The sequence below is a fragment of the Heterodontus francisci genome, chromosome 14 (genome assembly GCF_036365525.1).
Source record: "Heterodontus francisci isolate sHetFra1 chromosome 14, sHetFra1.hap1, whole genome shotgun sequence".
Taxonomy (NCBI): domain Eukaryota; kingdom Metazoa; phylum Chordata; class Chondrichthyes; order Heterodontiformes; family Heterodontidae; genus Heterodontus; species Heterodontus francisci.
In genome coordinates, this window is record NC_090384.1 from 48,685,765 (window position 1) to 48,712,207 (window position 26,443).

Consider the following 26,443-nt stretch of genomic DNA (forward strand, 5'->3'; position numbering starts at 1 on the left):
CCAGTTTCTCCTGCATTATGTTTTCAATGCTGTAATTACAAGGACAAACACAGCAGCTCTTGTGTTGCCTTAGCAACAGGAACTGTTTACAAAAGCACTAAAGCAGCTTTTAAGAAATTTGTTAGTATGAACACTAATAAAGTAGGATGATTGTCTCCTGATACACATTTTTCTCAGGTTATTAAAAAATATAATAGTTCAAAGGTGCATCAAGAATCATAGGAATACAGCTTTTCATTTAGATGACAAAATTTTCAGGGTTATAAGACCTGTTTGTATGTCTGTCGGTGCTCTCAGTATGTTGCTATGGTTCACAGGTGCCAGCATGGGGATCCAACAATAACAACTTGCATTTATACCTTTTAAATAGTAAAATGCTCCATGGTACGTCACAGGGACGTTATAGATTTTAGATTTAGAGATACAGCACTGAAACAGGCCCTTCGGCCCACGGAGTCTGTGCCGACCATTAACCACCCATTTATACTAATCCTACACTAATCCCATATTCCTACCACATCCTCAACTGTCCCTATATTCCCCTACCACCTACCTATACTAGACACCGAGCCATATAAGGAGCTATTTGAACAGATAACCAAAAACTTGATTAAGAGATAGCTTTTAAGGAGCAACTTAAAGGAGGATAGAGTGGAAGAGAAGCTGAAAGATTTAGAAGGCCGCCAAGGGTGGAGTGATTCAAATCGGGGATGAGCACAAGGCCAGAATTACAGGAATGCAGTCATCTCGGAGAGTTGTATGGCTGGTGGAGGTTACAGTGATGGAAAGGGGCGAGGCATGGAAGTATTGGAAAGCAAGGATAGGAAGTTTTAAAATTGAGATGTTGCCAGACTGGAAGTCGACCAAGGTCAATGAGCACAGGGGTGATGGGATAATGGGATTTGGTGCAATTTGGATACAGGCAGCAGAGTTTTGGATGAGCTCGAGTTTCTGTAGGTTGTTTTACAACCAGGTGAACAATGTGTTGAAGGGTCTCTTGCTGTCTTTACCTGGTCTTATTGTAACAGTGTTTAATTTTAAACGCTCTGTTTTGAACTCCCCCTTTGTGAATCCTTGTTCACAGTTTCCAATTATCAGACAAATAACTGAGCACAAACAGGCTTTCTTTGGTTTAAAGCAGAAAGAGGAAATTTATTAAAACCTTAAAACTTAAACTCTACTACGATTCACACCCTACGGATATACGACACACTCGCGTTAGCATGCACATGCGATATAAAGATGCAGATAGGAATAGAAAAGAGCATAAGAAAAGATAAGTAGACCGATTTGAGGCAATATCTTATTACTGTTTCTCGAGCTTACTGTAGTCCTTGATTGAAGATATGGTCTTGCGATTCGTTGGAGCCAGTAGTCGTCATAAAATTTTGTTCACATGGCAAACCCTTTTCTCTTTGAGTTTCACGTGTTTTCACAAGATTTGGTTCCGTGGGAAGAGATGAAGGTAGGCAGGAGAGGAGATGTTCTCAGTCCTTGAGCACACAGCTTTGTCTCAGTTCAAATCCCTTTGGGAGTTCAAATTCAAAAAGCTCCCAGGGTACGTAGCAGGTTAGTCATGTGAATAGCTCCTTATATGGAACAGTCTCTTCAACATCCTTTGTTGGAAGTTCAAATCCAAAAGCTCCAGCCAGCTAGACTTGTGACTAGAACTGGTTTGATCACTTCCGTGTATTGGAGAAACCGGGACTGGCTCCCTTTCTTTCCATGTTGTCGTGTATTATGCAAATGTCCTGTTAGTCAGAGATTGCAATTTTTTACGTTTTAATGTTCATGTGCCGAAATAATGTGTGCCTCAGTCTTGGTAGGTGGGGTTTGCCTGACAGTTGGAAGAAGGGTAACATTGGAATAGTCAAGTCTAGAGGGAACAAAGTCATAGTTGAGGGTTTCAGCAATAGATGAACTGAGGCAGGGGTGGAATCAGGCTGTGTTACAGAGGTGGAAGTAGGTAGTTTTGTTTGGAGTACTGGCACTATCTGTCCTTATCTAGCTACTAACTTGCATCTTAGATGATGATGGAATTCCATTGCTAGGATTGCTGTTTTTCTTCCCTCACTCCATGTTTTCTCTCTCACTCTCCCTAAGGCACCAACTCTTAATGGGCATAGTGCCACAGGTTCAGTTTGCCTTTGATAACCTGCCCAAATGGCCATTCTTTGTGTGAAGCCTGACAATATGACAGGCTAGTTGATCATAGTGGGCATCACAACTGAACCAACTCTTGCTTATCCCTGGTGTCCACATTTCCAGCAGTCTAGAGGTCAGAAGCATAAACCCCAAGTAGTATTTTCACTCAAAGTCAACAGCCACTGAAGTCAGTTGTAGCACTCTTGCCTGAGATTAGCTAATTCAGAAAAGTTGTCGAAATTGAACTTGGTACTTTTTGTCCTGTACTATCTGGAGGTGTCTTTGCCGACTGACATTGAGGAAATTCTGGGCTACTTTTTAAGATAAAGCCATTGCAAAAGAATTATGAACTTCAGCTTCTGTTTTTAGTTTGTGTTGATTTTTCATCCTCACACCAATAAACTCAGTAATGCTTCCAAAACAGTAGCTCCAATGTCAAGTGCACTAAAACATTTTTTAATGAGCAGCAATATGGCCTTATGTTCAGTCTGGTTGTTGATCAAAATCCTGAAATTCCCTAAGCAATATTATCATAGGAGTATCATCGCTGGCATCCTACCACCTACGTGAGATAATGGACATGCAGCAAATCCATTGGCGAGGGATAGTTTCACATTGTGCACCTTTGTTGATATCTAAAGAGAACAATCCGTGAGAGGCAGGTTCTGCCACAAGTGCTGCATATGGGATGGTTATCAGGTATCGTTGTGGGGTGTTGTTTTCGACATTGGTGCCTGCTGTTAAGCTGCTCTAGCCACTGATCATCATGGTGGCGTACACCTGCCCACAGGTAATGTCACATTTACCTCTGTTGTTTACTAGTGTCCCCCATGTGTGGAAATTGATCTTTAGGGTCTTTATGTCACACTTGCAAGCACCCTTGAAGCGAAGCTTTGGGCATCCTATTGGTGTTCTGGCTCCGGCTACCTCCCCATATAGAATATCCTTGGGAATGCATGTGTCTTTCATCCTGAAAATGTGCCTGAACCAGTGAAGTCGCCTCTGCTTGATGAGAGCTAACATACTTGGGAGATTTGCCTTTGAGAAGACTGTCGCATTTGTGATTTTGTCCTTCCACGAGATGCCAAGAATGTGCCACAGACACCGAAGATGAAAATTGTTGAGCTTCCTTTCTTGATAGCTGTAAGACATCCATGCTTCAATCCATTTAAGACAGAGATGAGGAGAAATTTTTTCTCTGAGGGTCGTGAGTCTTTGGAATTCTCTTCCTCAAAAGGTGGTGGAAGAAGAGTCTTTGAATATTTTTAAAGCAGAGATTGATAGATTCTTGATAAGGGGGTGGAAGGTTATCGGAGGTAGGTGGAAATGTGGAGTAATCAGTTCAGCCGTGAACTTATTGAATGGCGGAGTAGGCTTGAAGGACTGAGTGGCCTACTCCTGCTCCGAATTCTTATGTTTGTATGTTCACAACCGTGCAATAAGGTACTTAATACGCAGGCCTCATAAACCAGCATCTTTGTCCTAACAGTCAGCTTGTTGCTTTTCCATACACATTTCGTGAGGCGACCAAAGGTAGTAGCTGCTTTCCCTAATGTTATGGTCTTGTAGTTTTTTTTCCGGGAAGAATGCAGTGTGCCTTTAAGGCTGGAAAGAGAGCAGTACTGCTTTAAGGCAGCAAGCTCTAAAAACTGAGTCAAAAGAATGCATTCTCATTGCCCTGGAACACAACCATTTGGAAACTGAGTCAAAGAGTGCATTCTCGTTGTCCAGGATACAGCCATTCAGGACCAGAGATCGAGAGATACATTGTTAGAATTTAATTTTGAACTGGCTTGTGGTGGAAATAGACTGTTCTAACTCAGACACACAGATAGACAGATGGACCAGCATGTACCGAAGGAAATGAGAGCTCTCTCTTGGTTTATCTAAACCCCATTTATTATACTCTCAAATCCGGATGTCAAGCCAGATTAATTTATTAAAAGAAAGTAACCAAATTCCTTTAATTACTGAACTGTAATTGTTGAATCCATTGCTGGAGAAGGAAAGCATCCCTTCAACTGCTGAATTACTCTGTGGACTGTTTTACTTTTGAAGAGCCTTTTTTGTTGCCATTGGACGGCTGTGAGGTGTTCAAGCAACCTTGGGCTGTTCCACATTTGGCAGGAGCGTAATTCTGCAAAGACACTAAATTTTTCGATTTTAAATGTTGTTTATATCTTAGTAGTGTGTAGAATTTCGTTTTTCTAATTAAACAGTTAATTTGTTGATCTAAAGACACCTGGTTTGGTTAGCCTCATTTTGGGGTTAATAGACGATACAAATTGGCTGGGTCTTTCTTTAATTTGGAAAATTTAAAATGATATGTTCGGCGATCTGTGGAGGGATGGGATTGAATCAACAGAGCGTTTCTCCAACCACAATCCGAATCGTATATTTTGATTGGGGGCTTTGACTTGAGCAGTCAGTCGTAACACTATGTGTGTTACAGACTGTTTATCACCATGGACCCAAGGTAGCAGAATTTGCTAACCACTTCCAGAGGCGTGTTGTTTAGTGTGATCAAGGGCAGAGATGTGATACCGTGACCCATAACTACAGTTTTCTTGATGTTTCTCGTACACAAGAACAGGTTACAGGCTTGGAAGAGACAATTCATGAGTCTTAGCAGCTGAGTTTCCATGTGGATGAGTAGTGTGGCATCATCAGTGTAGAGGAGTCCTCTGATTGAGACGTGCTGTATTTTTCCCTTTGCTTTCAATCTGGACAGATTGTAGAGCTTGCTGTCTGACCTAGTATGCAGGTAACCATCCATGTCTGCAGGGAAGGCAAAGGTCAGAACATGGAGAAGAAAATACCAAACAAAGTGGAGGCTAGGACACAGTCCTGTTTCACTCCATTCTTCACTCTGAAACTGTCAGAAGTGGAGCCGTCAAATTGTATAGTACTATGTATGTTGTCATGAAAGGAACGGATGAAACTTTGGTAGACAGCCAATTTTCTGCCAAAATTTTGTACCATCCTGTTCTGCTCATGGTGTTGAATGCTTTCATGAGATCTACGAAAGCAAGTTAAAGAGGTATGTCCTGTTCCCTACACTTCTCTTGTAGCTGGCATATGAAGAAGATCATGTCTGCTGTAGATCTGCCAGCATGGAAATTACACACTGCTACTGGATATACTGGATCTGCAAGGTGATAGAGTTGTTTCAGCATGACCTGAGCAAAGGCTTTCCCAGTGGCGCTGAAGAGTGAGTTGCCCCTATAGTTGTTGCAGTCTTATCTGTCGCCTTTGTTTTTGTATAAGGTGATGAGTTTTGTATCACGCATGTCTTGTGGAATGGATCTTGCCCTCCAACAGAAAAAGAGGTCATGAAAATGTGGTAGTAGATACTTAAGCAGTTTAGCTGGAATTCGATCCTTGCAGGGTGCCTTCCTGCTTGCTAAGAAATCAATGGCCTTTTCAAGCTCAAGTGATGAGGGTTCTGCATCTAACTCATCCAAGACAGGAAGCTGTGGAAGAGCGTCAAGTGCTAACTGGGAGATAAAAACAAGAAATGCCAGAAATACTCAGCAGGTCTGGCAGCATCTGTGGAGAGAGAAGCAGAACTGGCACAGGCTAGAAATGTAATAGGTTTTAAGCAAGTAAAGCGGGGGTGGGGCAAGAGATAACAAAAGAGGTGTTGATAGGACAAGGTCACAGCAAATAACTGACCAGAAGGTCATGGAGCAAAGGCAAAAGGTATGTTAATGATGTGCTGAAAGTCAAAGCGTTAGTACAGAGAGGGTATTAATTGACAAAACTGAACAGCCTGGCCCCAAGCACAGACATGAAAAAAAATAATGGGTAGTCACAGTGGAAACACACTAAACAAACCAAAATAAAATAAGCACATAAAAAATTAAAAAGAAAGAAGAAAAAAATAACAAAAAATAAATAAAAAGGGGTGCCCATCATACTCTGAAATTATTGAACTCAATGTTTAGTCCGGCAGGCTGTAGCGTGCCTAATTGGTAAATGAAGTGCTGTTTCTCGAGCTTGCGTTGATGTTCACTGGAACACTGCAGCAATCCCAGGACAGAGATGTGGGCATGAGAGCAGGGGCGACTGTTGAAATGGCCAGCAACCGGACGCTCGGGGTCATGTTTTCGGACTGAGCGGATGTGTTCCGCAAAGCGGTCATCCAGTCTGCGTTTGGTCTCCTCAATGTTGAGGAGACCGCATTGTGATCGGCAAATACAGTATACTAAATTGAAAGAAGTACAAGTAAATCACTGCTTCACCTGAAAGGAGTGTTTGGGGCCTTGGATAGTGAGGAGGTAAATGGACAAGTATTACACCTACTGCGATTGCAGGGGAAAGGGACAAGGTGGTGGGGGTAATGGAGGAGTGGACCAGGGTGTAACGGAGGGAACGATCCCTTTGGAATGCTGACGGGAGGGGAGGGGAAGATGTGTTTGGTAGTGGCATCACACAGGAGGTAGCGGAAATGGCGGAGGATGATCCTTTGGATGTGGAGGCTGGTGGGGTGGAAAGTGAGGACAAGAGGAACCTTGTCGCAGTTCTTGAAGGGAAGAGGTGTGGGAAGTGGGCCTGACACGGTTGAGAGCACCGTCAACCACAGTGGGGGGGAATCCTCTGTTGAGGGAAAAGGAAGACCTATTAGAAGCGCTGTCATGGAAGGTTGCATCTTCAGAGCAGATGCGTCAGAGATGGAGAAAATGGTAGAATGGAATGGAGTCCTTACAGGAGGCAGGGTGTGAAGAAGTGTAGTCGAGATAGCTGTGGGAGTCGGTGGGCTTATAATGAATATTAGTAGACTAGGAGATGTCCATCTCAAAGGAGTGCAGCTCACAGTAATGTTCAACCCAGCGGGACATCCTTTTGCTATTGTCCATCTGCTGCCCAAGTGCCCTCTTGATCCCATCATACATTGTCACAGGCAGTTTGGATTTCTTCGTATTAGTCGATCCAGTGTTTATTTGTACAGTGTTTTGCACGACTGCCATGCTACTTTCATGTCATGGCAGGTTGGGTTTATGTTGTGCATCAGGTAGGCTTTGCTTTTTGCTTCAATGGCAAATGCCATCTCTGCTGAGTAGGGCTCAAACCAATCTTTGTTGTGGGCTCCACCTTTACCAAATGTTGCTGCTGCTGTGTCAGATGCTTGAACTCAGCGATATTATCATAGGCGCATCATCATCACAATAGCTGCAGCATTTCGAGATGAAAATCCATCATCAGGATAACCGTGATAAACAAAGAAAGCAACTTTGCCAGTGTCTCTTGCCCCTGTGAACAGTTTTTTAAAATTTCAAACAGATTTCTAAAAGGAGTACTGATTGCACGTGGGACACTATCTATTTTGTTTTAATCTGGGCATTGTGGTCACCAGGTTGTCTAGAAGTCTCCCTGAAAATGTGGAAATACTTGCATTTATATATTGCCACAACATATCACTGGAATATCAAATCACTTTGCACCATTAATTGTGTTTTTTGGAGAGCAGTGATTGTAATGTCGGCAAACTTGTTAGCAACCCTTGACAGCAACATCCCACAAACAGCAATGGATGAATGAACACTTTTTTTTGGTGATATTGGTTGAGGGAAGAATGTTGGCAAAGACACTGGAAGGACTCTCTCCTCACCTTTGAAAAGCACTTTGGGAACATCAGCATCCACTTCTGCAGGTAGACCAAGCTCTTCAAAACTTCCCCAAGTTTTATGTACCATCAGAGTTAGCTGGGGCAGCAGTACAGCACTACACTTAATTGCAGTGGTCCTGGTTTAGGGATGATAAAATTAATTAGGGTTCCTGCAACTGTTGACGGCATAGCAAACCATACTGGACGCATAAATAGGTGAATGTTGTGTGATAGTGAGAACAGTATTAGATTTGATGTGTTCTCATAGTTACATAACTTACAGGCTTACTTGACTCACTGTCAAGGCTCACATGAATCATAGTCACTTGTTCAAGATACTGGAGGGTGACCACTGGCCCTGGAACTAGATCCCAGTGAGGGAATCAAAGCCAACAGGAGAGGAGGCAGGGCAGAGTGGAAAAAGTAGATAATGTTACGACCGACGCGGGAGCAACACACCATCAATTCAGTCCCATCACTTCACAGGTCGCAGCATATTATTTAAGGTTTTCCCACCCAACCAGAAAGCAGCCAAATTAAACACTCTAGTAACCCCCGGAATAAAGCAGACCAAACCAGGTATCTTCAGACAACAACAAATTAACTATTTATTTAAAAAAAACTAAATCTTAAACACTATTAAGATAAACCTATATCTAAAGACCCTATAACTTATTTTAACTAACTCCCCCCATTCACAGACATACATTCAAAACTAGCAGTTATATACCGGCTTTAAAAATGGTGTTTTTAAAATGAGCTGTTTCTTAAGAATAAATAAATAAGTATGTCTTTCTGGGTTACATTCCTGATGGGTGAGGTATTCTAATGTAGAAAATAATCAAATGCTGCTCAAAGTCTCCACGCAGATTTGATGAAATAGACTGTTCTAAATAGGCATTCAAAACACTTCGGCTGCAGTAGGCATCAAGACCACTGGCAAATTCCAGAAAATACAATCAGTCAAGAGAGATTCAATCTTGATGCAAATACTTCCTGGCTTGGAAGTAAAGAAAAGGAGATTTGTTACCTTGAGCAATACAAAATGGTTTCTTCAAAAAAAAAAAGGCTTTTTCCTCAGGCAATTAATTTGGCCTGCAGCTCCTTGTAGAACTTCTGCTGAGAGAGAATAGACAGCTCTTTCCTTCGGCACGCTTCGCTGGTGAGTCTCTCAAAACTAACTGGTTCAGACCGTTTTTTGCCAGTTTTACACACAGTCAAATCGAAACAGGTGACCTCTCTGTCCTGCTGTGGTCTAGGGACAGGTGCAGCTGGCATCCTGTGCTCAGTCTTAAAGGCACTGTTTTCAAACAGAGTCTTAAAGGCACTCACTGTTTTTAATTCGAGGAGAAAAATAATTACAGTTCCGTGAAAATAAGTAAAATTACATTGCAAGGGAAAGAATCTGATTAAAACTTTTATCTGGCATCACTCTGCTCACATGAGGTATTTGCATGAGGTACCAGAGGATTGCTGACACCTGTGGATCTGTATATCACTATGAATCTTCAGAAGTGATTGGGACAGTTGGGGGGGGGGAAGCAAAAAAAGCTTCTATCCCTATATTATCAAAGAAGCTGTGCATACTTATAGATTCCTTTTAGGATATTTATTTGATACTAACTCAACATCTCCAAAATATACACAGTTAACCAACTTGATGGGCTTTAACGTAAATGGTAAGTGAGACCACATCTTGCAATATTTAGTAGAAGTCAATTCTTGCCCATGAAAGCATCACCCACTGGCATAAGCCAGGTAAAATGTACTAAAATGTACTTAATTTGCACCCATCCCAAAGTGCAAGCATGGAAGCATATGAAATTCAACAAGAAAAAGGCTTAATTGCCAAGCAGCTTGAAAGTATTGGGTGCCCAAGTCCCACAATGTACTTTTATCCTGTCTTGCAGATAGGTGACAGAATGCCACTACATAAAGGATTATAGAGACCTAGCTAGGAAAGTAGTGCAACTAATCACATTGCAGAGCATTTTGAAGATAATGTCATATTTATTCTTGGTGGACAGTACATATTTTAATAAAGGGATGATTACTATATGGACATATTCAATTTGTGGATATATTCAAATGCATCCCATAGTAAATATTGTCTTTCAGTGCTTTTATAATATTAAATGGACCACACTCCTTACTCCCATTTGTCTTTTCATTCTTTGCCTTGCATTCTGCTACCAAGAGGACAGGTGGAATGCAACATGCTTCATAGGCTATGCCAAAGTCATCAGTTGTTCTGAAATGTACAAAAATAGCCAGTGCGACTTACTCACTGGAGAAAGATAGACAGACTTGCGTTTATGTAATGCAATATAATTTTTGATATTTTTATAGTACATCATGGTCAGTATTTCAAAGGTCTTACAATTAATTTCTTAGTTGGCATGTTGGCAAAAGCAATAGCCATTCTGTATCTGAAAGTCCACAATCAGCAGTTCTATGAATAATCAGTTAACTTGTGGATAGCATTGATTGAGGGAGGAATGTTGGTCAGTATAATGAGGGAACTTCTTGCTATATAAATTATTGAGACAATCTGTCACACTGATATATAATACTGGAGAGGACGTTGGTTTAACATATTTTCTGATGGTTGGAACCTCATAATGACGCCATGAATACTCCCTCTGTTCTGTATTGGAATCTTAGATGTTAGTGCTAATGAATGAAAGATCTTGAGTGCCCACTGTCAGCATCAAGCACTATATCATCAAAGGTTTAATTTTTTTCCAAGCTTTTTTTTTAAGCATACTAGAAGATGCATGTGAACTGTCAGCTTTCTAAACTGATAGTCAGTGTTTCAAACAGGTGTTGGCTGTCTGAAAAATCAGGTTTTTCCACCAGGATTGAAGGTTTGTTAAATTAGTAAGATCTTGTGGAAGGTGGTGCTGCAGGTTTTTTGAATCAGTCAGATGTTGCTTTCTGGTAGTGTTGGTTCAGTGTGAACTCGAGATAGAAAAGTTTTAAAATGAAGTGTAGTTTTTGAGAATCGCAATTACAGGGTAAATTTAGTTAGCATTTGTATGCATCTAGGTTATATGTAATAAATAATCAGCTGAAACACAGCTTGTAAAATAAGAATATAAGAAATAGGAGCTGGAGTAGGCCATTCATCCCTTCGAACCTGCTCTGCTGTTCACTAAGATTCTCCCTTGATTCCCTTAGTATGCAAAAATCTGTTGACCTCTGTCTTGGATATACTCCAATGACTGAGCAGCCACAGCTTTCTGGGTGGAGAATTCCAAAGATTCACAAACCTTTTCAGTGAAGAAATTAATACTTATCTCAGTCTTAAATGGCTGACCTCCAATTTTGAGACTGTGAACCCTAGTTCTCGATTCCCCAGGCAAGGGAAACATCCTCCCAGCATCTACGCTATCAAGCCCCTTGAGCATTTTATATGATTCAATGAGATCACCTCTCATTCTTCCAAATTCTAGGGAATATAGGCCTAGTCAACTCAATCTGTTCTCACAGTACAAGCCCCTCATCAAAGGAATTAGTCTAGGGCAACCATATTGCACTCCCTCTAAGGCAAGTTGATCCTTCTTTAGGTAAGGATATCAAAACTGTACACAGTACTCCAGGTGTGGCCTCACCAAGGCCCACATAATTGCAGTAAGACTTCTTTACTCTTGAACTATAATCCGTTTGTAAAAATATTTTTGCTTTTTCTCAAATGAATTTTCTCGAGCATGTGTGTTTGTTGTTTTCTTCAAAGCTAATTGCAGAATTTTTTTTAATTGTGTGAATCCATTAATTTTATTTGAGTATTCCTGTAACTGCATTTGAAGGAATTGCAAGGGTTTGGAAATAATCTGTAGTGTAGTTGCAGTGATGAAATTTAATTTCTGAAATTATACTGAGATTCCTATATTTAGCATTGTATTACAGTGTAGTATAGTGTGAAGTGTATTTGTGCTTGGTTATGTTCTGTAACTTGAAAAAGTTATTTAAAAAACAATATGGAGGTCCCTTTGTTGCCATGTTGTAACCAGGGAGAGAGTCTACACTGTCCATATTATCCATCCATGGGAACAAGTGAGGAGTGAAATTAATAATTCATGCATATAATAGACTACCAACCTCAGACTGGACGTGGCAAGTTGAGTCCATCTGAGTCGGCAAAATTCCTTCAATCCTGTCCCTGCAAACTAAGTTTTTGTGCACTTTCGTGTTGAAGTCCTGTAACTTCATTTAAATTGCTCTAGGAGAAATAATTTGTTGGATTGAAATATAAAATTACAGGAGAGTACTAAATGCTGGAAAAGACACCAAGCACAACATCAAAAATGATTAATTCTGGTCAAAGGGGGTATGATCCTTGGTCCCCTTGGAGAACAAGTCTCATGCCTGCAGTACATTTGTGTACTTTATTTCTTTCCCCTTTATAGGAACCTAGGAACAGGAGCAGCCCATTCAGCCCCTTGAGCCTGTCCCGCCATTCAGTGAGATCATGGCTGATCCGTGGCCTAACTCCATATACCTGCCTTTGGTCCATATCCCTTAATATCTTTGCTTAACAAAAATCTATCTCAGATTTAAAATTAACAACTGTTCTAGCTTCAACTGCTGTTGGTGGGAGAGAGTTCCAAACCTCTACCACCCTTTGCGTGAAGAAGTGTTTCCTAACATCTCTCCTGAACAGTCTGGTCCTAATTTTTAGACTAGGCCTCTTAGTTTTAGAATCTCCAACCAGTGGAAATAGTTTATCTTTATCTAGCCTGTCTTTTCCTGTTAATATCTTGAAGTCTTTAATCAGATCACCCCTTAACCTTCTAAATTCAAGCAAAAACAGGCCTAATTGTGTAATCTCTCCTTGTAACTTAACCCCTGTAGTCCAGGTATCATTCTTGTAAATCTACGTTGCACCCCCTCCAAAGGCCAATATATCCTTCCTAAGGTGTGGTGCCCAGAACTGCTCACAGTACTCCAAGTGGGGTTTAACCAGGGTTTTGTACAGCTGCAGCATAACCTCTGTGTCTCTATACTCCAATCCTCTAGATATAAAGGCTAGCATTCCATTAGCCTTTTTGATTATTTTCTGCACTTGCTCATGGCATTTTAAAGATTTATGCACCTGAACCCTGATGTGGGCATCCACTGAACTTAACCTCTTCCCATTTAGAAAGTACCCTGCTCTATCCCTTTTTGGTCCAAAATGGATAACCTCTCACTTGCCCGCATTGAAATCCATCTGCCACAGTTTTGCCCAGTCACCTACTCTGTCAATATCTCCTGGCGATTTTATGCTATCATCTAGACTGTCTACAATGCCGCCTAACTTTGTATCATCAGCAAATTTGGATATATGACTAACTATATCATCATCCAAGTCGTTAATGAATAATGTGAATAATTGAGGCCCCAACACAGATCCCTCCGGAACACTGCTAGTCACATCCTGCCAATCAGAGTACTTACCCATTATCCCCACTCTCTGTCGCCTACCACTCAACCAACTTCCTAACCATGTCAATAATTTGCCCTCAACTCCATGGGCTTCTACCTTAGTAAACAGTCTCTTATGTGGGACTTTATTAAATGCCTTCTGGAAGTCCATATAAATAACATCCAAAGACATTCCCCTGTCCACTACCTTAGTCACCTCTTCAAAAAATTCAATGAGATTTGTCAGGCATGACCATCCCTTCATGAATCCATGCTGGCTGTCCCTGATTAACTGAAAATTTTCGAGGTGTTCAGTCACCCTATCCTTGATTATAAACTCCAGCAACTTGCCACCATAGATGTCAGGCTAACTGGTCTGTAATTTCCTTGGTTCCCGCTTTCACCCTTCTTAAAAGTGGAGTGACATGTGCAACTTTCCAGTCCAGAGGGACCACTCCTGAATCTAGGGAACTCTGAAAGACTATAGTTTGGGCATCTACAATGTGCTCACCTACTTCCTTTAACGCCCTCGAATGGAAACTGTCAGATCCTGGGGATTTCTCACTCATTAGTTCCATTAATTTCCTTGTTACTGATGTTTTACTTAAGTTAATTGTATTAAGTCCCTGTCCCCTATTGGCTATTAATTTTTTCGGGACTTCCGGCAAGTTATCCTCCTTTTCAAATGTAAATACTGAGGCAAAGTAATTGTTCAACATGTCTGCCATTTTCCCATTATCAATGACAATATCTCCAGTTTCAGCTTTTAGTGGGCCTACATTGCTCTTGACCACCCGTTTTCCCTTTATGTAACTATAAAATTTCTTCTTATGGATTTTGATGTCCCTTGCAAGTTTCCTTTCATAATCTCTTTTAGTAGCTCTTATAAACTGCTTTGTGACCCTTTGCTGGTCTTTGTATCTATCCCATTCGGCCGGATCTGTGCTGCGTTTTTAGTTTTTGTAAGCCCGCCCTTTTTGTTTTATGCGATCCCTAATCTCTTTAGTTGTCTGGCTGTTTTTTCTGTGAAGTGGAGCTTTTTCCTCTCGGGTATATACTCGCTCTGTATTTCGTTAAATGTTTCTTTAAATATTCTCCACTGTTCTTCAGTTGTTTGACCCATTAACAGATCTACCCAGTTTACCGTAGACAGTCTCTGTCTCATCCCGGTAAAGTCAGCCTTACCCAAGTCTAAAATTCCAGTAGCTGATTCATGCTTTTCACTTTCAAACGCTACCTTGAATTCGATCATGTTGTGATCACTATTTGATGAATGTTCACACACAGTTAGGCTACTAATTAAATTTGGCTCATTACTCATAACTAAATCTAATATTGCCTGCCCCCGTGTTACATCTAGGACATATTGCTGTATGAAAGAATCCCAGACACATTCCAGAAATTCACTACCTTTCTGACAGGTGCTAGTCTGCCTCTCCCCATCAATGTGTAAGTTAAAATCCCCCACTAATACTACTCTGCCTTTGTTACACACTTGCCTAATTTGTCCATTTATACAATCTAACACCTCAGAACTGCTACCAGCGGGTCTATACACAACACCTATTACAGTTTTAGATCCTTTTCTGTTCCTCAATTCCACCCATAAGTTCTCCACTGGATGCTTTCCCCTCATTACATCCTCCCTCACCATTGAGATGATATTTCTAATCAGTAAGGCAACTCCACCCCCTCTGTCATTTTCCCTGTCCCTCCTGTAAACTTTATAACCAGGTATATTTAGTTCCCAGTCCCGACCATCCTGCAGCCATGTCTCCGCAATGGCCACCACATCATAATCTTTCATTTGAATTTGCGCCTGCAGCTCATCTAGTTTGTTCCTTACACTCCGTGCATTTGTATATAGAACTCTTATTTGGGCTCTACCCCCTAACCTGTCCCTCAGCACTGATGCTTTATTTGCCTGTTTATTATTTCTCTCTTCTGGTTTAACTAGTTATACTACTTGCAGTTTGGTAACAATCAGCCTCACCACTAACCTGCACTCCTACCCTCTCCTTTAACTTCCTGTTTTTCGATGCAACTGAACACTCCCCGCCACACCCCCCCCCCCCACCAACTATATAGTTCAAAGCCCTATCTACAGCCCTAGTTTTGCAATTCGCCAAGACTTTGGTCCCAGCATGATTCAGGTGGAGCCCATCCCATCGGAACAGCTCCCTCCTTCCCCAGCACTGATGCCAATGTCCCACGAATTCGAACCCATTTCTCCCACACCAATCTTTCTACCTATATCGTTGGTACCTATGTGGACCATGACAACTGGATCTTTCCCCTCCCACTCCAAGTTCCTCTGCAGCCCAGATGAGATATCCCGAACCCTGGCATCAGGTGAGCCTTTGGGACTCTCGATCCTGGCCACAGAGAACAGTGTCTATGCCCCTAACTATACTATTCCCGACTACGACTACATTTCTTTTTTCTCCCCCCACTTGAATGGCTCCCTGTACCACAATGCTGTGGTCAGTTTGCTCATCCTCCCTACAGTCCCTGCTCTCGTCCACACATGGAGCAAGAATCTCGAACCTGTTGGACAAGGACAATGGCTGAGGTTCCTGCAGCACTACCTCCTGGATCCCTCCACCTGCCTCACTCATAATCATACCCTCCTGTCCGTGACCACTGGCCGAATTGAAGGTAGTTAATCTAAGGGGTGTGACTGCCTCCTGAAACACAGTGTCCAGGTAACTCTCCCCCTCCCTGATGTGTTATAAAGGCAATGAAATGTATCTGCAGCTCAATTTCTGACAAGTCTACGTCCCACTGTACTTTCATGCTAGTTTCTTGTTTACGTACATAATTAGGTTTGTCAGAACTGTTTTTGAGCTGTAAGCTTTTTGGGGCTGTTGATCAACATTTACTCATTTTGCAGGCTGGCATGCATGCTGGAAATCAAGCAAAGTCTTCATATTTTAATGTTAAATGTTTATCGTTTCAGATGTCTGGTATAGACATCCAAACACTTTAATTGCCAGTTTGCTATTATGTAGTATCTAATCAAATATTAATCTTGTAGGTAAAAGAAATTTTAGTTATGTTCAAAATACAAATTTGCTTCTACCTATCCCACTTATGGAAACTATATTTAAAAAATATTGGGACTGTCAGATTTTAGTTCAAAGCTCATAGAGTCATAGAGTGTTACAGCACTGAAACAGGCCCTTCGGCCCACCGATTCTGTGCCGACCATCAACCACCCATTTATACTAATCCGACATTAATCCCATATTCCTTACCACATCCCCATCTTCCCTCAATTCTCCTACCACCTACCTACACTAGGGGCAATATCAACCTGCAAGTCTTTGGCTGTGGGAGGAAACCGGAGCACCTGGCGGAAACCCACGCGGTCACAGGGGGAACTTGCAAACTCCGCACAGGCAGTACCCAGAACCGAACCCGGGTCGCAGGAGCTGTGAGGCTGCGGTGCTAACCACTGCACCACTGTGCCGCCCCTGTTAGATCTCAGGATCTAACATCTCTGCTATTTTGCAAAGTACAGAAAAACAGATTTATTTAGGTCTTTATGTTTGAATAATAAAATTCATTAATCATTAACAAGTAGCAGTCTTTGTGTTCTCCATCCTGTTGATATCAACATCAAAATATTTCTAGGTGACTCATGCGAACATTATTTTCTTGCTACTCTTATTCACCCACAATAGCTTTTATGTTGCTAGATTTCCACCGGATGTTGTTAGCGGCGCTTATTTTTGAAGATCAAATAACGAAGTCATTAAAATCTCCATGTAAAGGATGTTGAAAGGAAAAAGTTAAAAGACTGGCCATGTGACGCAACATTGAGGCAATGCCTCAAACTGATTGCAGTAAAAATGGTACCAAGAACAAGTTGAACCTGGACGAATTTTAATGGAGATTAGAATATGTAAAACTAAGCCATTCAGTTCCATTTCAATAAATCTATTGTATGATTCCAGGAGATGGTGTAGCACAGTGAACTGTCCTGTACAGTATTGCTGTCTGTCCCAATGAAGCACTTAATGTACTAATCCAATATTTCATTGCAAACTAAGAAATGTGACTATGAAGAAGAAATCCCACACTTCACATTTGTTTCCTCAGCAGTCCCATTCAGGAGTGTCTTTTGTACAGGCATTATTTAGCTCCTTTTGACTCGTTGAGTGGCCTGTGCTGTTAGAACCATAGAAAAAGTACGACACAGATGGAGGCCATTCAGCGCATTGTGTCTGCGCCGGCCAAAGAAACTAGCTGCCCAAAGTAATCCTACCTTCCAGCATCTGATCCATAGCCCTGCCGGTTACAGCACTTCAGGTACATGTCCAGGTACCTTTTAAAAGAATTGAGGGTTTCTGCCTCTACCACCATTCCTAGCAGTGAATTCTAGACACCCACTACCCTCTGGGCGAAAAGGTTTCTCCTCATGTCCCCTCTAATCCTTCTACCAATCACCTTAAATCTGTGTCCCCTGGTAACTGATCTCCCTGCCAGGGGAAACCGGTCCTTCCTGTCCACTCTATCTAGGCCCATCTTAATATTGTACATCTCAGTCAAGCTACCCCTCAGCCTCATCAGTTCCAGGGAAAACAACCCTAGCCAATCCAATCTTTCTTCATAGCTGCAACAACCTTCAAACCCTGGCAACATTCTTGTAAATCGCCTCTGTATTCTGTCCAGAGCAATTATGTCCTTTCTGTAATGTGGTGACTAGAACTGTACGCAAAACTCCAGCTGTGGCCTAACCAGCATTTTATACAGTTCCAGCATCACATCCCTGCTTTTGTATTCTATACCTCGGCCAGTAAAGGAAAGCAATCCATATGCCTTCTTCATCACTCTTTCCACCTGTCCTGCTACCTTCAGGGACCTGTGGACATGCACTCCAGGGTCTCTCAGTTCTTCTACCCCTATCAATATCCTCAGTTAATTGTGTATTCCCTCACTTTCTTTGCCCTCCCCAAATGCAATACCTCACACTTCTCTGGATTGAATTCCATTTGCCACTTTTCCACCCATTCAACAAACCATTGATATCATTCTGGAGTCCACGGCTTTCCTCCTCACTATTAATTACAAGGCTAATTTTTGTGTTCTCAGCAAATTTCCCAATCATGCCTCCCCACACTTAAGTCCAGATCATAAATATATCAAAGTGATTATTGACCACGCAACTGGCAGCTGATGTAATCAGACTGCGCCAATCTGTTCCTTCTCTCTGCGCATGCGCTGCGTTCCGCCAGGACTGGTTGGCGCTTGTGCAGATGACGTGATCGTGTTATGCAGGCAGAGCGCGGGGGTGGGAGAAGCGGGGAGCATGCGGCCTAAGACCTTGGTGGTTGCGGGTGTTCTCTGCTCCGCCCACCTCCCCCCCCCCCACCCCGCTTGCTCACTCTCTCCTGCCATTGTGTGCTGCCATGTGTTTAGGTTGTCTTCATGTGATTATTTGAGCAGCACCATCTTTAGTCCTGGCGGCTGCCTGACGTTGAAGACTGTGATGTTTTAGTGGCTCAGGCTGCATTTGTGCATGTGCCCCATTGCAGCACCACCTAGTGGTTGCATTGTCAGCAAACCCAGTACAAACAGCCAGAGACCCAACACTGAGCCCTGTGGAATGCCACTGGAAACAGCTTTCCATTCGCAAAAACATCCGTCAACTACAACCCTTTGTTTCCTGTCCCTGAGCCAATTCTGGATCCAACCTGCCACCTTCCCCTGTATCCCAAGGGCTTTCATTTTACTGACCAGTCTGCCATGCAGGACCTTGTCAAATGCCTTACTAAAAACCATGTAAACCACATCCACTGTACTATCCTCATCAATCCTCCTTGTTACTTCCTCAAAAAACTCAATTAAGTTAGTAAGACATGACCTTCCCCTAACAAACCCAAGCTGACTATCCCTGATTAATCCGTTCTTCAAATAGGGTTAAAATTTACTTTTTCATAAAGCCTCTAAGGCTAAATACCCAGCATGCTTGCCCATTGCAGTGAAATATGGTGAAGATAAAGCGATTATTTGGTGGGCTCTTTATTGCCTTCTCTCTGAAGGCTGCTATACTTCCTTCTGTTGACCGTTTTATATGTCCCATTCACCATATAGATTGTAATGATTTGAAATAAGTGTTTGTAGAGATAGGAAAGCAGCCACCTTTGTATGCACCAGGCTAGTGACTGTTGCTGTACCACTGGATATTTATTATTTTTCTTCTTTCCTACATCACTATGATATCAACTATGATTGCTTACTCCCTGCTTCCCCTGTTCCACCAAAGGAGGCCAATCTTTCAGTAACTCTTATCCTCCCAATTCTCCGGAAGTCTTATCCAAAAAACAGTCCACCTTGCCACCTCGCTGTGTTCTTTCAAAAGGCTTTCAAAACCAATCTCTTCAACTATGCAATAGTTTCTCTACGTGATCAGTTCCTGTCTCCTGCTTGATGTCCTCCCCTTTTGTTAAGCAGTCTGAGACATTCTTCAAAATGAGGGTCACAGTATAAATACAAATGGTTTCCCAGCCTAAAAAAATTGGAAAAAGTCAATATTGAGTATCCAAAAATTCCACACTCCAAGTTCTGCAATCTTTAATGAATAAGTTTCTCATTGGGATAACGGATCAATAGATGCACACATTGCTGCTGAGAACTTGCTGCTGACCTGGAAGTGCAGAGTAAAGGCTAGATACTTGCTTTCCACGGCTCCCTGATGCCTCAGTAAGCAATGCGCTGTATAATGTAACACTCTGCTGTACAGACCAGGAAAGTTCAGGTGCAATCTCTGGTCTGTGCTATGATAATTGACCACCAGCAGAGAGAGATGACAAATAGATACCAGGTGAGGATAGGATTCAACTTGCTTTTGATTTAACAGACTGGGTTTTTACACTGGCTTTGGGGCCCCAAATGGGGGACTAAATGGGAGCCCTGAGCCTGCACTTAGCAGTGTGCCTGCCAGTGCAATTTTCCTGGAGGCACTTTCCTAATTGGCCGCATACACACAAACCATTCTGTTAAGGGCGGCAGGCGGGCTGACTCTCGATGCTGCTGCCCCAGTCAGAGGGCCGGAAGCTCTGGGGCCTCTGCAGCACACTGAGAGAAGTGGGTACTGCTGGGGCAAGCTGAGGTCTGCGAGGGGACCTCGACATGGAGGCACCCTTGGAGGCGTGTATTGTAAGCTAAAATTATTAGGGAAGAAGCTGTTCCGTTCCTCAAAGTGGAGAGGAAACCCCTCCAGGTGCATCGTTTGTGCTGCGGGAGCAGCCTTTCCTTCTGGATCGGATGCCTCCCCATCCCCTCCAGCCTGCTGCAGGGAGACTGCCTCCATGAACTCTGCACATAGTGGTGGGGGAGGGGTCGCAGGGTTGCTGCGCAGGCAACAAAATGCTAGCACGCCTGCAAAATCAGACGTCAGACCTATTGGGTCCACAATCAGCTTTATTGGTTGCCCTCCTCCGTGGTGTAGGTCCCCACCTGTCTATGGAAAACTTTCCCCATGGTGGGAATGTGTCAAAGAGCTGTCCCGACGTGACTTCCCCCCCTATTTTCCTGGAGATCTCCTCCCCCGCCACCGAGCCCCACGCTTGCCATCATGGGGGCCGGGAAAATTCAGTCCTCAATTTCCAGGCTCACGTGACGTGAGGAGGTACTTGTGAGCTGCTGGACACAACTTTGAGGACAGAAAAATGGGGAAAATTGAATGAAGTGAACTGTTTGCATCAAAGGTTGCTTTAGTGGATTACGTCTTCGATGGTGGGGCATGATTTTTTTTAAAAATGCAAATGAAGGACAAAATAGTAGCATCAGTCACAATTGTGACACATTGTCACCAGTGTCTCTCCACTCATGTCAATACCTGCTGTTGTTTAGCAAGCTGGTTGATTATTATGCAAGTCCATTACCAGGCATGCGCCCTTTTAAAACAACTTTTTCTCTGAGATATCGGGAGAGGCGATTTTCCCAGGCCCATGGAGGTGGATTTGGAGGCTGGGGGTCTAGGGCATGGAGCTCACCACTGTCAACTGCTCCAGTTGGAGCAGCACCAGCTGCCTCTATGCAGCCACATGCCCCTCCATAGGGCAGAGGGAATGGGTACCAGGATGCAGGTGAAGGAGGCCAGACCCCCAACAGAGGGTCTAAAGGCAATGGACCAGCTATCCCGACATGTAGGTTCATGCTCTGCCGGCAGGTCACTGCTGACACCTGCTTTCTCATGCTGCAAGACCGCCTTCCCAATAGAGCAGGTGGCCAGACATTATCAGTGCCCAACAAGGTGTCTGTCACTGGAGGCCCACCCCCTCTGCCTCCTATAACCTGATTTCTCTGACTTTCCAAGTTGTGTGATCTCTTTTCCTGCAAGGAGAGAAAGCAGGGAGGTGGGAGTGTTAGGAATGGCTTGCCTTCAGAGGAGTGAAGGACAACATCTGTGTATGCTGCCTATGAGGCGTGGGTACAAGATGGAAATAGACTGAGTGTGAGTGTAGGCAGCTCAGATGGGGATGTGAGGTGCCTGCACCGAGAGAAATGAGTGGAGCTGCAAGTTGTGTGGCACTGAGGCGTGCTGTGCAGGAGAATGCTGATAAAGTCGGAATGTCGGTCTTAGAACCCGACAATGTTACGTCACTCACCTGTCATGACATCCTGAGGTCCTGAAACCTCATGGTCCACAGTCTCCAGGTTAGAGGAGGTCCCTTTCTCGGCCACTTCCATCCATATCTGCTTGGTTGAAGTCATCGCCTTAGGAGAGCACACTTTGCTGCAGCCCCTCAGCTGCCTCAGCTAGACTTCCAGCTAAGAGTGGGAGACCCAAGGGCCAGCCTTTCTAGGTCTCCTCATCGTTCCTGTGGTTGCAGCAGCAAGAAAAACTAAGGTGAGAAAATTCAGCTCCATGGAAATAGATCCAGCTATGAGTGGGTTTCCCTGTATTTAAATTATAAAAATATCCATCAATGTTTCGGTAAAGAAACCAACTCGGCATTTTACTAGTTAACCTCAGAGACTTGGAGATCAAAAACACCTATTTAGTTTACCAAATAAAAGGCAATATCTTTAGCCCTGGATTTGGGTGAGGGCCAGGTTTATAGGAGGTACAGTATTGCTTTGGGCTACGCCAGCAATTTTTTTTAGACTGCTAACATGATTTATGTAGTGTAGCATGTGTCCCAGTTGTTACTCTAGACAGCACAAGTAATCCTTCAGTAACCAAATTATTATCTCGAATCTTCTTGCAAAGACTGTTTCTCCGCCCCCCCCCCCCCCCCCCCTCACTTTGCTTTTACTGGAGAGTACCTTGAAAGTTACTTCATTCATTTTTACTTTTCCTTGTGTGGCGTTTTGTACTCATCTAGATGAGGGATGATTGTGCTGGGGAATGGAATGTTTTCCCATTAGGTACCCAATGATTGTCAAGCACTCCTGGGATGGTTATAGCACAGTTCAATACAGTGCCTTTAACTGCTCTTCCCTAATACTGTGCCCCAGCCCAGACATCGGAGTAATCACCATGGAGGGCCTATGCTCACAAACTGTTAAATTGGTACAGTTACCAAAGCTCTTAAGAGAACTAGCCCAGATGAAGTGTACTCAGGTGTGGAGTTTATGGATGATAGCAATTCATCTGTCATTTGAAATATCAAAAGAGGAATATGTGTTCACACTTGTGGAGTCTGAGTGTGCAGCAAGACAATGATGATAAAAGATATGCAAAGTTGATGTCAATTGATGATCCTGTCAAAATAATGGTTTATTAACATTTACAAAAACTTTTTTTTCTGGAAAAATGAAACCATATACTTTAAATGGAAAAAATCACTCTCAGCTGCATTTCCCACAGCAGTCATAGATGGTAAATTATTGTCAAAGGGACATTTTTGCTGGACAGAGATTGACTATACTCATTACACATTGGACCTTCACAGCCAGCATCTAGAGATGTTCATCCCATCTTTTGCATTAGATTTAAATGCAGATTCCATTGGTGAAAGGCTGAGTCTGATCATGCATTATTCAGCCCTTCAATGTTCTCTGTTAAAACTGCAGAGACTGATGCTACTGTGTGTTCAAAGTATTGGGTCTTCCATTACAATGCCATTGGTATTTTACAACAAAAACAACTACTTATATTTATGTAATGCCTTTAACATAATAAAATGTCCCAAGGTGCTTCACAGGAGCTTTATAAAATGAGTAAGACACTGAGTCACAAAAGGAAATATTAGGTTAGATGACCAAAAGTTTGGTCAAAGAGGTAGGTTTTAAGGAGTGTCTTAAAGGAGGAAAGCGAGGTGGAGAGACAGAGAGGTGTAGGGAGGGTATTCCAGAGCTTGGGGCTTAGGCAACTGCTGAAGGCATGACCACCACTGGTACATAGACACAGTCTTACATGGAAACAAACCCTTCAGGTCAAATAGTCTGTGTTGGTGTTAATCCTCCACGCGACCAGTGGTCCGAATCTCTTCAGGCCCCCTTTCCTTAAGTCACTTATCTAACCTATTTTTGTTTGTTGACCAGTTCTTTCTGTCAACCATTGACTTTGGTGATGCACTCTACAGCCTCAACATTAGAATCAGTAAACCTCACAGTTCAAATTAGTCTTAGCTTTGATAATTATTTTATTGTTCAAAATATTAATTGTTACAAATTCTGGGGAAACTTCATAATATTCTCCTGTTTTCTATAACTCTTAACATGGGAACAGAAGAGAAATTATGATAATTAACATAGTGCATAGGTACAACTTGATCCTTAGTTGGGATAGTAACAAATGCCAAGTCTTCTACTGAATATGGGAGGGTTGATGCCTGCCATTGTAACTTGTTAAGAAACAAAATTCACTGCACACATTTCATGGCATCTGTTTTGTTTTTGCAGGTTTGTAGTGCTTGCTGTGGTTCTCTTTGGCCTAACATACAGCCCTCAAGAGCCATGCTCGCTCAACCTGGTTGATCATGGCAGAGGCTACTTGGGCATTCTCATTGCCTGTGTGATATCTGAGGCTGCTATAATCTGGCTGAGTATGCGAGGAAGCATCCTTTACACAGAGCCACGAGATTCGATGCAGTACATTCTGTACATCCGTATGGGTAAGATGTGAGATATACTGTGATTGCACTGTGAGATGTCGTACAGTGTTGAAAGTTGCTGTTTTGGAGCTTCAACTATGATGCATTATGTGATTTCAACAACATTGATATCTTAGTCCTATTTTAGAATTACTGAGCCTCCCAAACGGAATTAACCATCTTTTTCAGAATTATTTAATTGTTCCAAAGTTTATGCATTTCGGACACAGTGCAAATTGTCTTTCACATGCATATATTCACCAGTAAAAAGTAAAAGTAAATTAGACTGAATGGAACTGGACAAAGCTTGGAACTGAGTCTTTTGTTTCCTTTCATGTCAATCATTTCAGAAGAAACCTTGTGCATTATTAATTTACCAACGGTTATATTGGAACATGGTTATTTTTTTCCTTCAAACAATTAGGGGTTGAAATTTGTCTCAAGCAGTGGTACTAAATGAGCGCTATTGGATCGGCCATCTGATATTTAATTCCATTGACTGCCACTGCCTGAGACACATTTCTACCTCTTAATCTGAATATGAGCATGTTCGTAAGAATTATAAGATCATAAGAACTAGGAGCAGGAGTAGGCCGTCCGGCCCCTCGAGCCTGCTCCGCCATTCAATAAGATCATGGCTGATCTTTTCGTGGACTCGGATCCACTTACCCGCGCTCTCACCGTATCCCTTAATTCCTTTATTGTTCAAAAAGATATCTACCTTAGCTTTAAAAACGTTTACTGAAGAAGCATCAACTACTTCACTGGGCAAGGAATTCCATAGATTAACAACCCTCTGGGTGAAGAAGTTCCTTCTTAATTCAGTCCTAAATCTGCTCCCTCTAATCTTGAGGCGATGCCCTCTTGTCCTAGCTTCACCTGCCAGTGGAAACATCCTCTCTACTTGTATCTTATCTATTCCCTTCATGATTTTATATGTTTCTATAAGACCCCCCCTCATTCTTCTGAACTCCAATGAATATAATCCCAATCAACTCAGTCTCTCCTCATAAGCCAACCCCCTCAACTCTGGAATCAACCTAGTGAACCTCCTCTGCACCCTCTCCAGTGCCAGTATATCCTTTCTCAAGTAAGGAGACCAAAACTGCACACAGTACTCCAGGTGCGGCCTCACCAGTACCTTATACAGCTGCAACATAACCTCTCTGCTTTTAAACTCAATCCCTTTAGCAATGAAGGACAAAATTCCATTTGCCTTCCTAATTACTTGCTGTACCTGCAGACCAACCTTCTGCGATTCATGCACAAGGACACCCAGGTCCCTCTGCATAGCAGCATGCTGCAACTTTTTACCATTCAAGTAATAATCCTTTTTACTGTTACTCCTACCGAAATGAATGACTTCACATTTATTAACATTGTATTCCATCTGCCAGACCTTTGCCCACTCACTCAATGTATCTATGTTCCTCTGCAAAATTTCACAGTCATCTGCACACTTTGCTCTGCCACTCATCTTAGTGTCATCTGCAAACTTTGACACCCTACACGTGGTCCCCAACTCCAAATCATCTATATAAATTGTAAATAATTGCGGTCCCAACACCGATCCCTGAGGCACACCACTAGTGACTGATTGCCAACCAGAATAGTACTCATTTATCCCCACTCTCTGCTTCCTGTTAGTCAACCAATCCTCTATCCATGCTAATACTTTACCCCTAACGCCATGCATCCTTATCTTATGCAGCAGCCTCTTGTGCGGCACCTTGCCGAAGGCTATAACAAGACATAACAGAGAAAAGCCATTACAGCATGAAAATGGCATCACATAAAATATATATAGCACATTGGATGGATAGTAGTGACTTGAGTGATCAGTGGTGGATAACACCACTGGGTATGATATGATCGCCATTACAGAGATGTGGATGCAAGATGACCAAGGCTAGGAACTAAATATTCAAGGGTATTTGATATTTCGGAAGAATAGGGGAAAAGGAAAAGGAGATGGGGTAGCTCTGTTAATAAGGGATGAGATCAGTACAGTAGTGAAAAATGATCTTGGCTTGGATGATCACGATGTAGAATCAGTTTAGGTGGAGATAAGAAATAGCAAAGGGAAGAAGCGACTGGTGGGAGTAGTTTATAGGCCCCCTAACAGTAGCTACACTGTAAGATACAGTATAAATAATGGGGACTTGTAGGAAAGAGCATCATTGGCAAAGGTTTGCAAGGCAGTTGTTTGTCTGTCTGCTGAGCTATGTGTCTT

At 42.6% G+C, this 26,443-nt stretch overlaps 1 protein-coding gene across 2 annotated transcripts in view; it reads left to right on the forward strand.

The window, feature by feature from the left end:
* The window catches only part of dagla (diacylglycerol lipase, alpha), a 450,361-nt gene that overhangs the window by 226,830 nt on the left and 197,088 nt on the right, over window positions 1-26,443 (forward strand). For both annotated transcript variants that reach the window (XM_068046193.1, XM_068046192.1), the window contains one exon: window positions 24,020-24,231. In XM_068046193.1, the coding sequence (XP_067902294.1) occupies window positions 24,020-24,231 (212 nt within the window). The remainder of the gene's footprint in view (window positions 1-24,019; window positions 24,232-26,443) is intronic.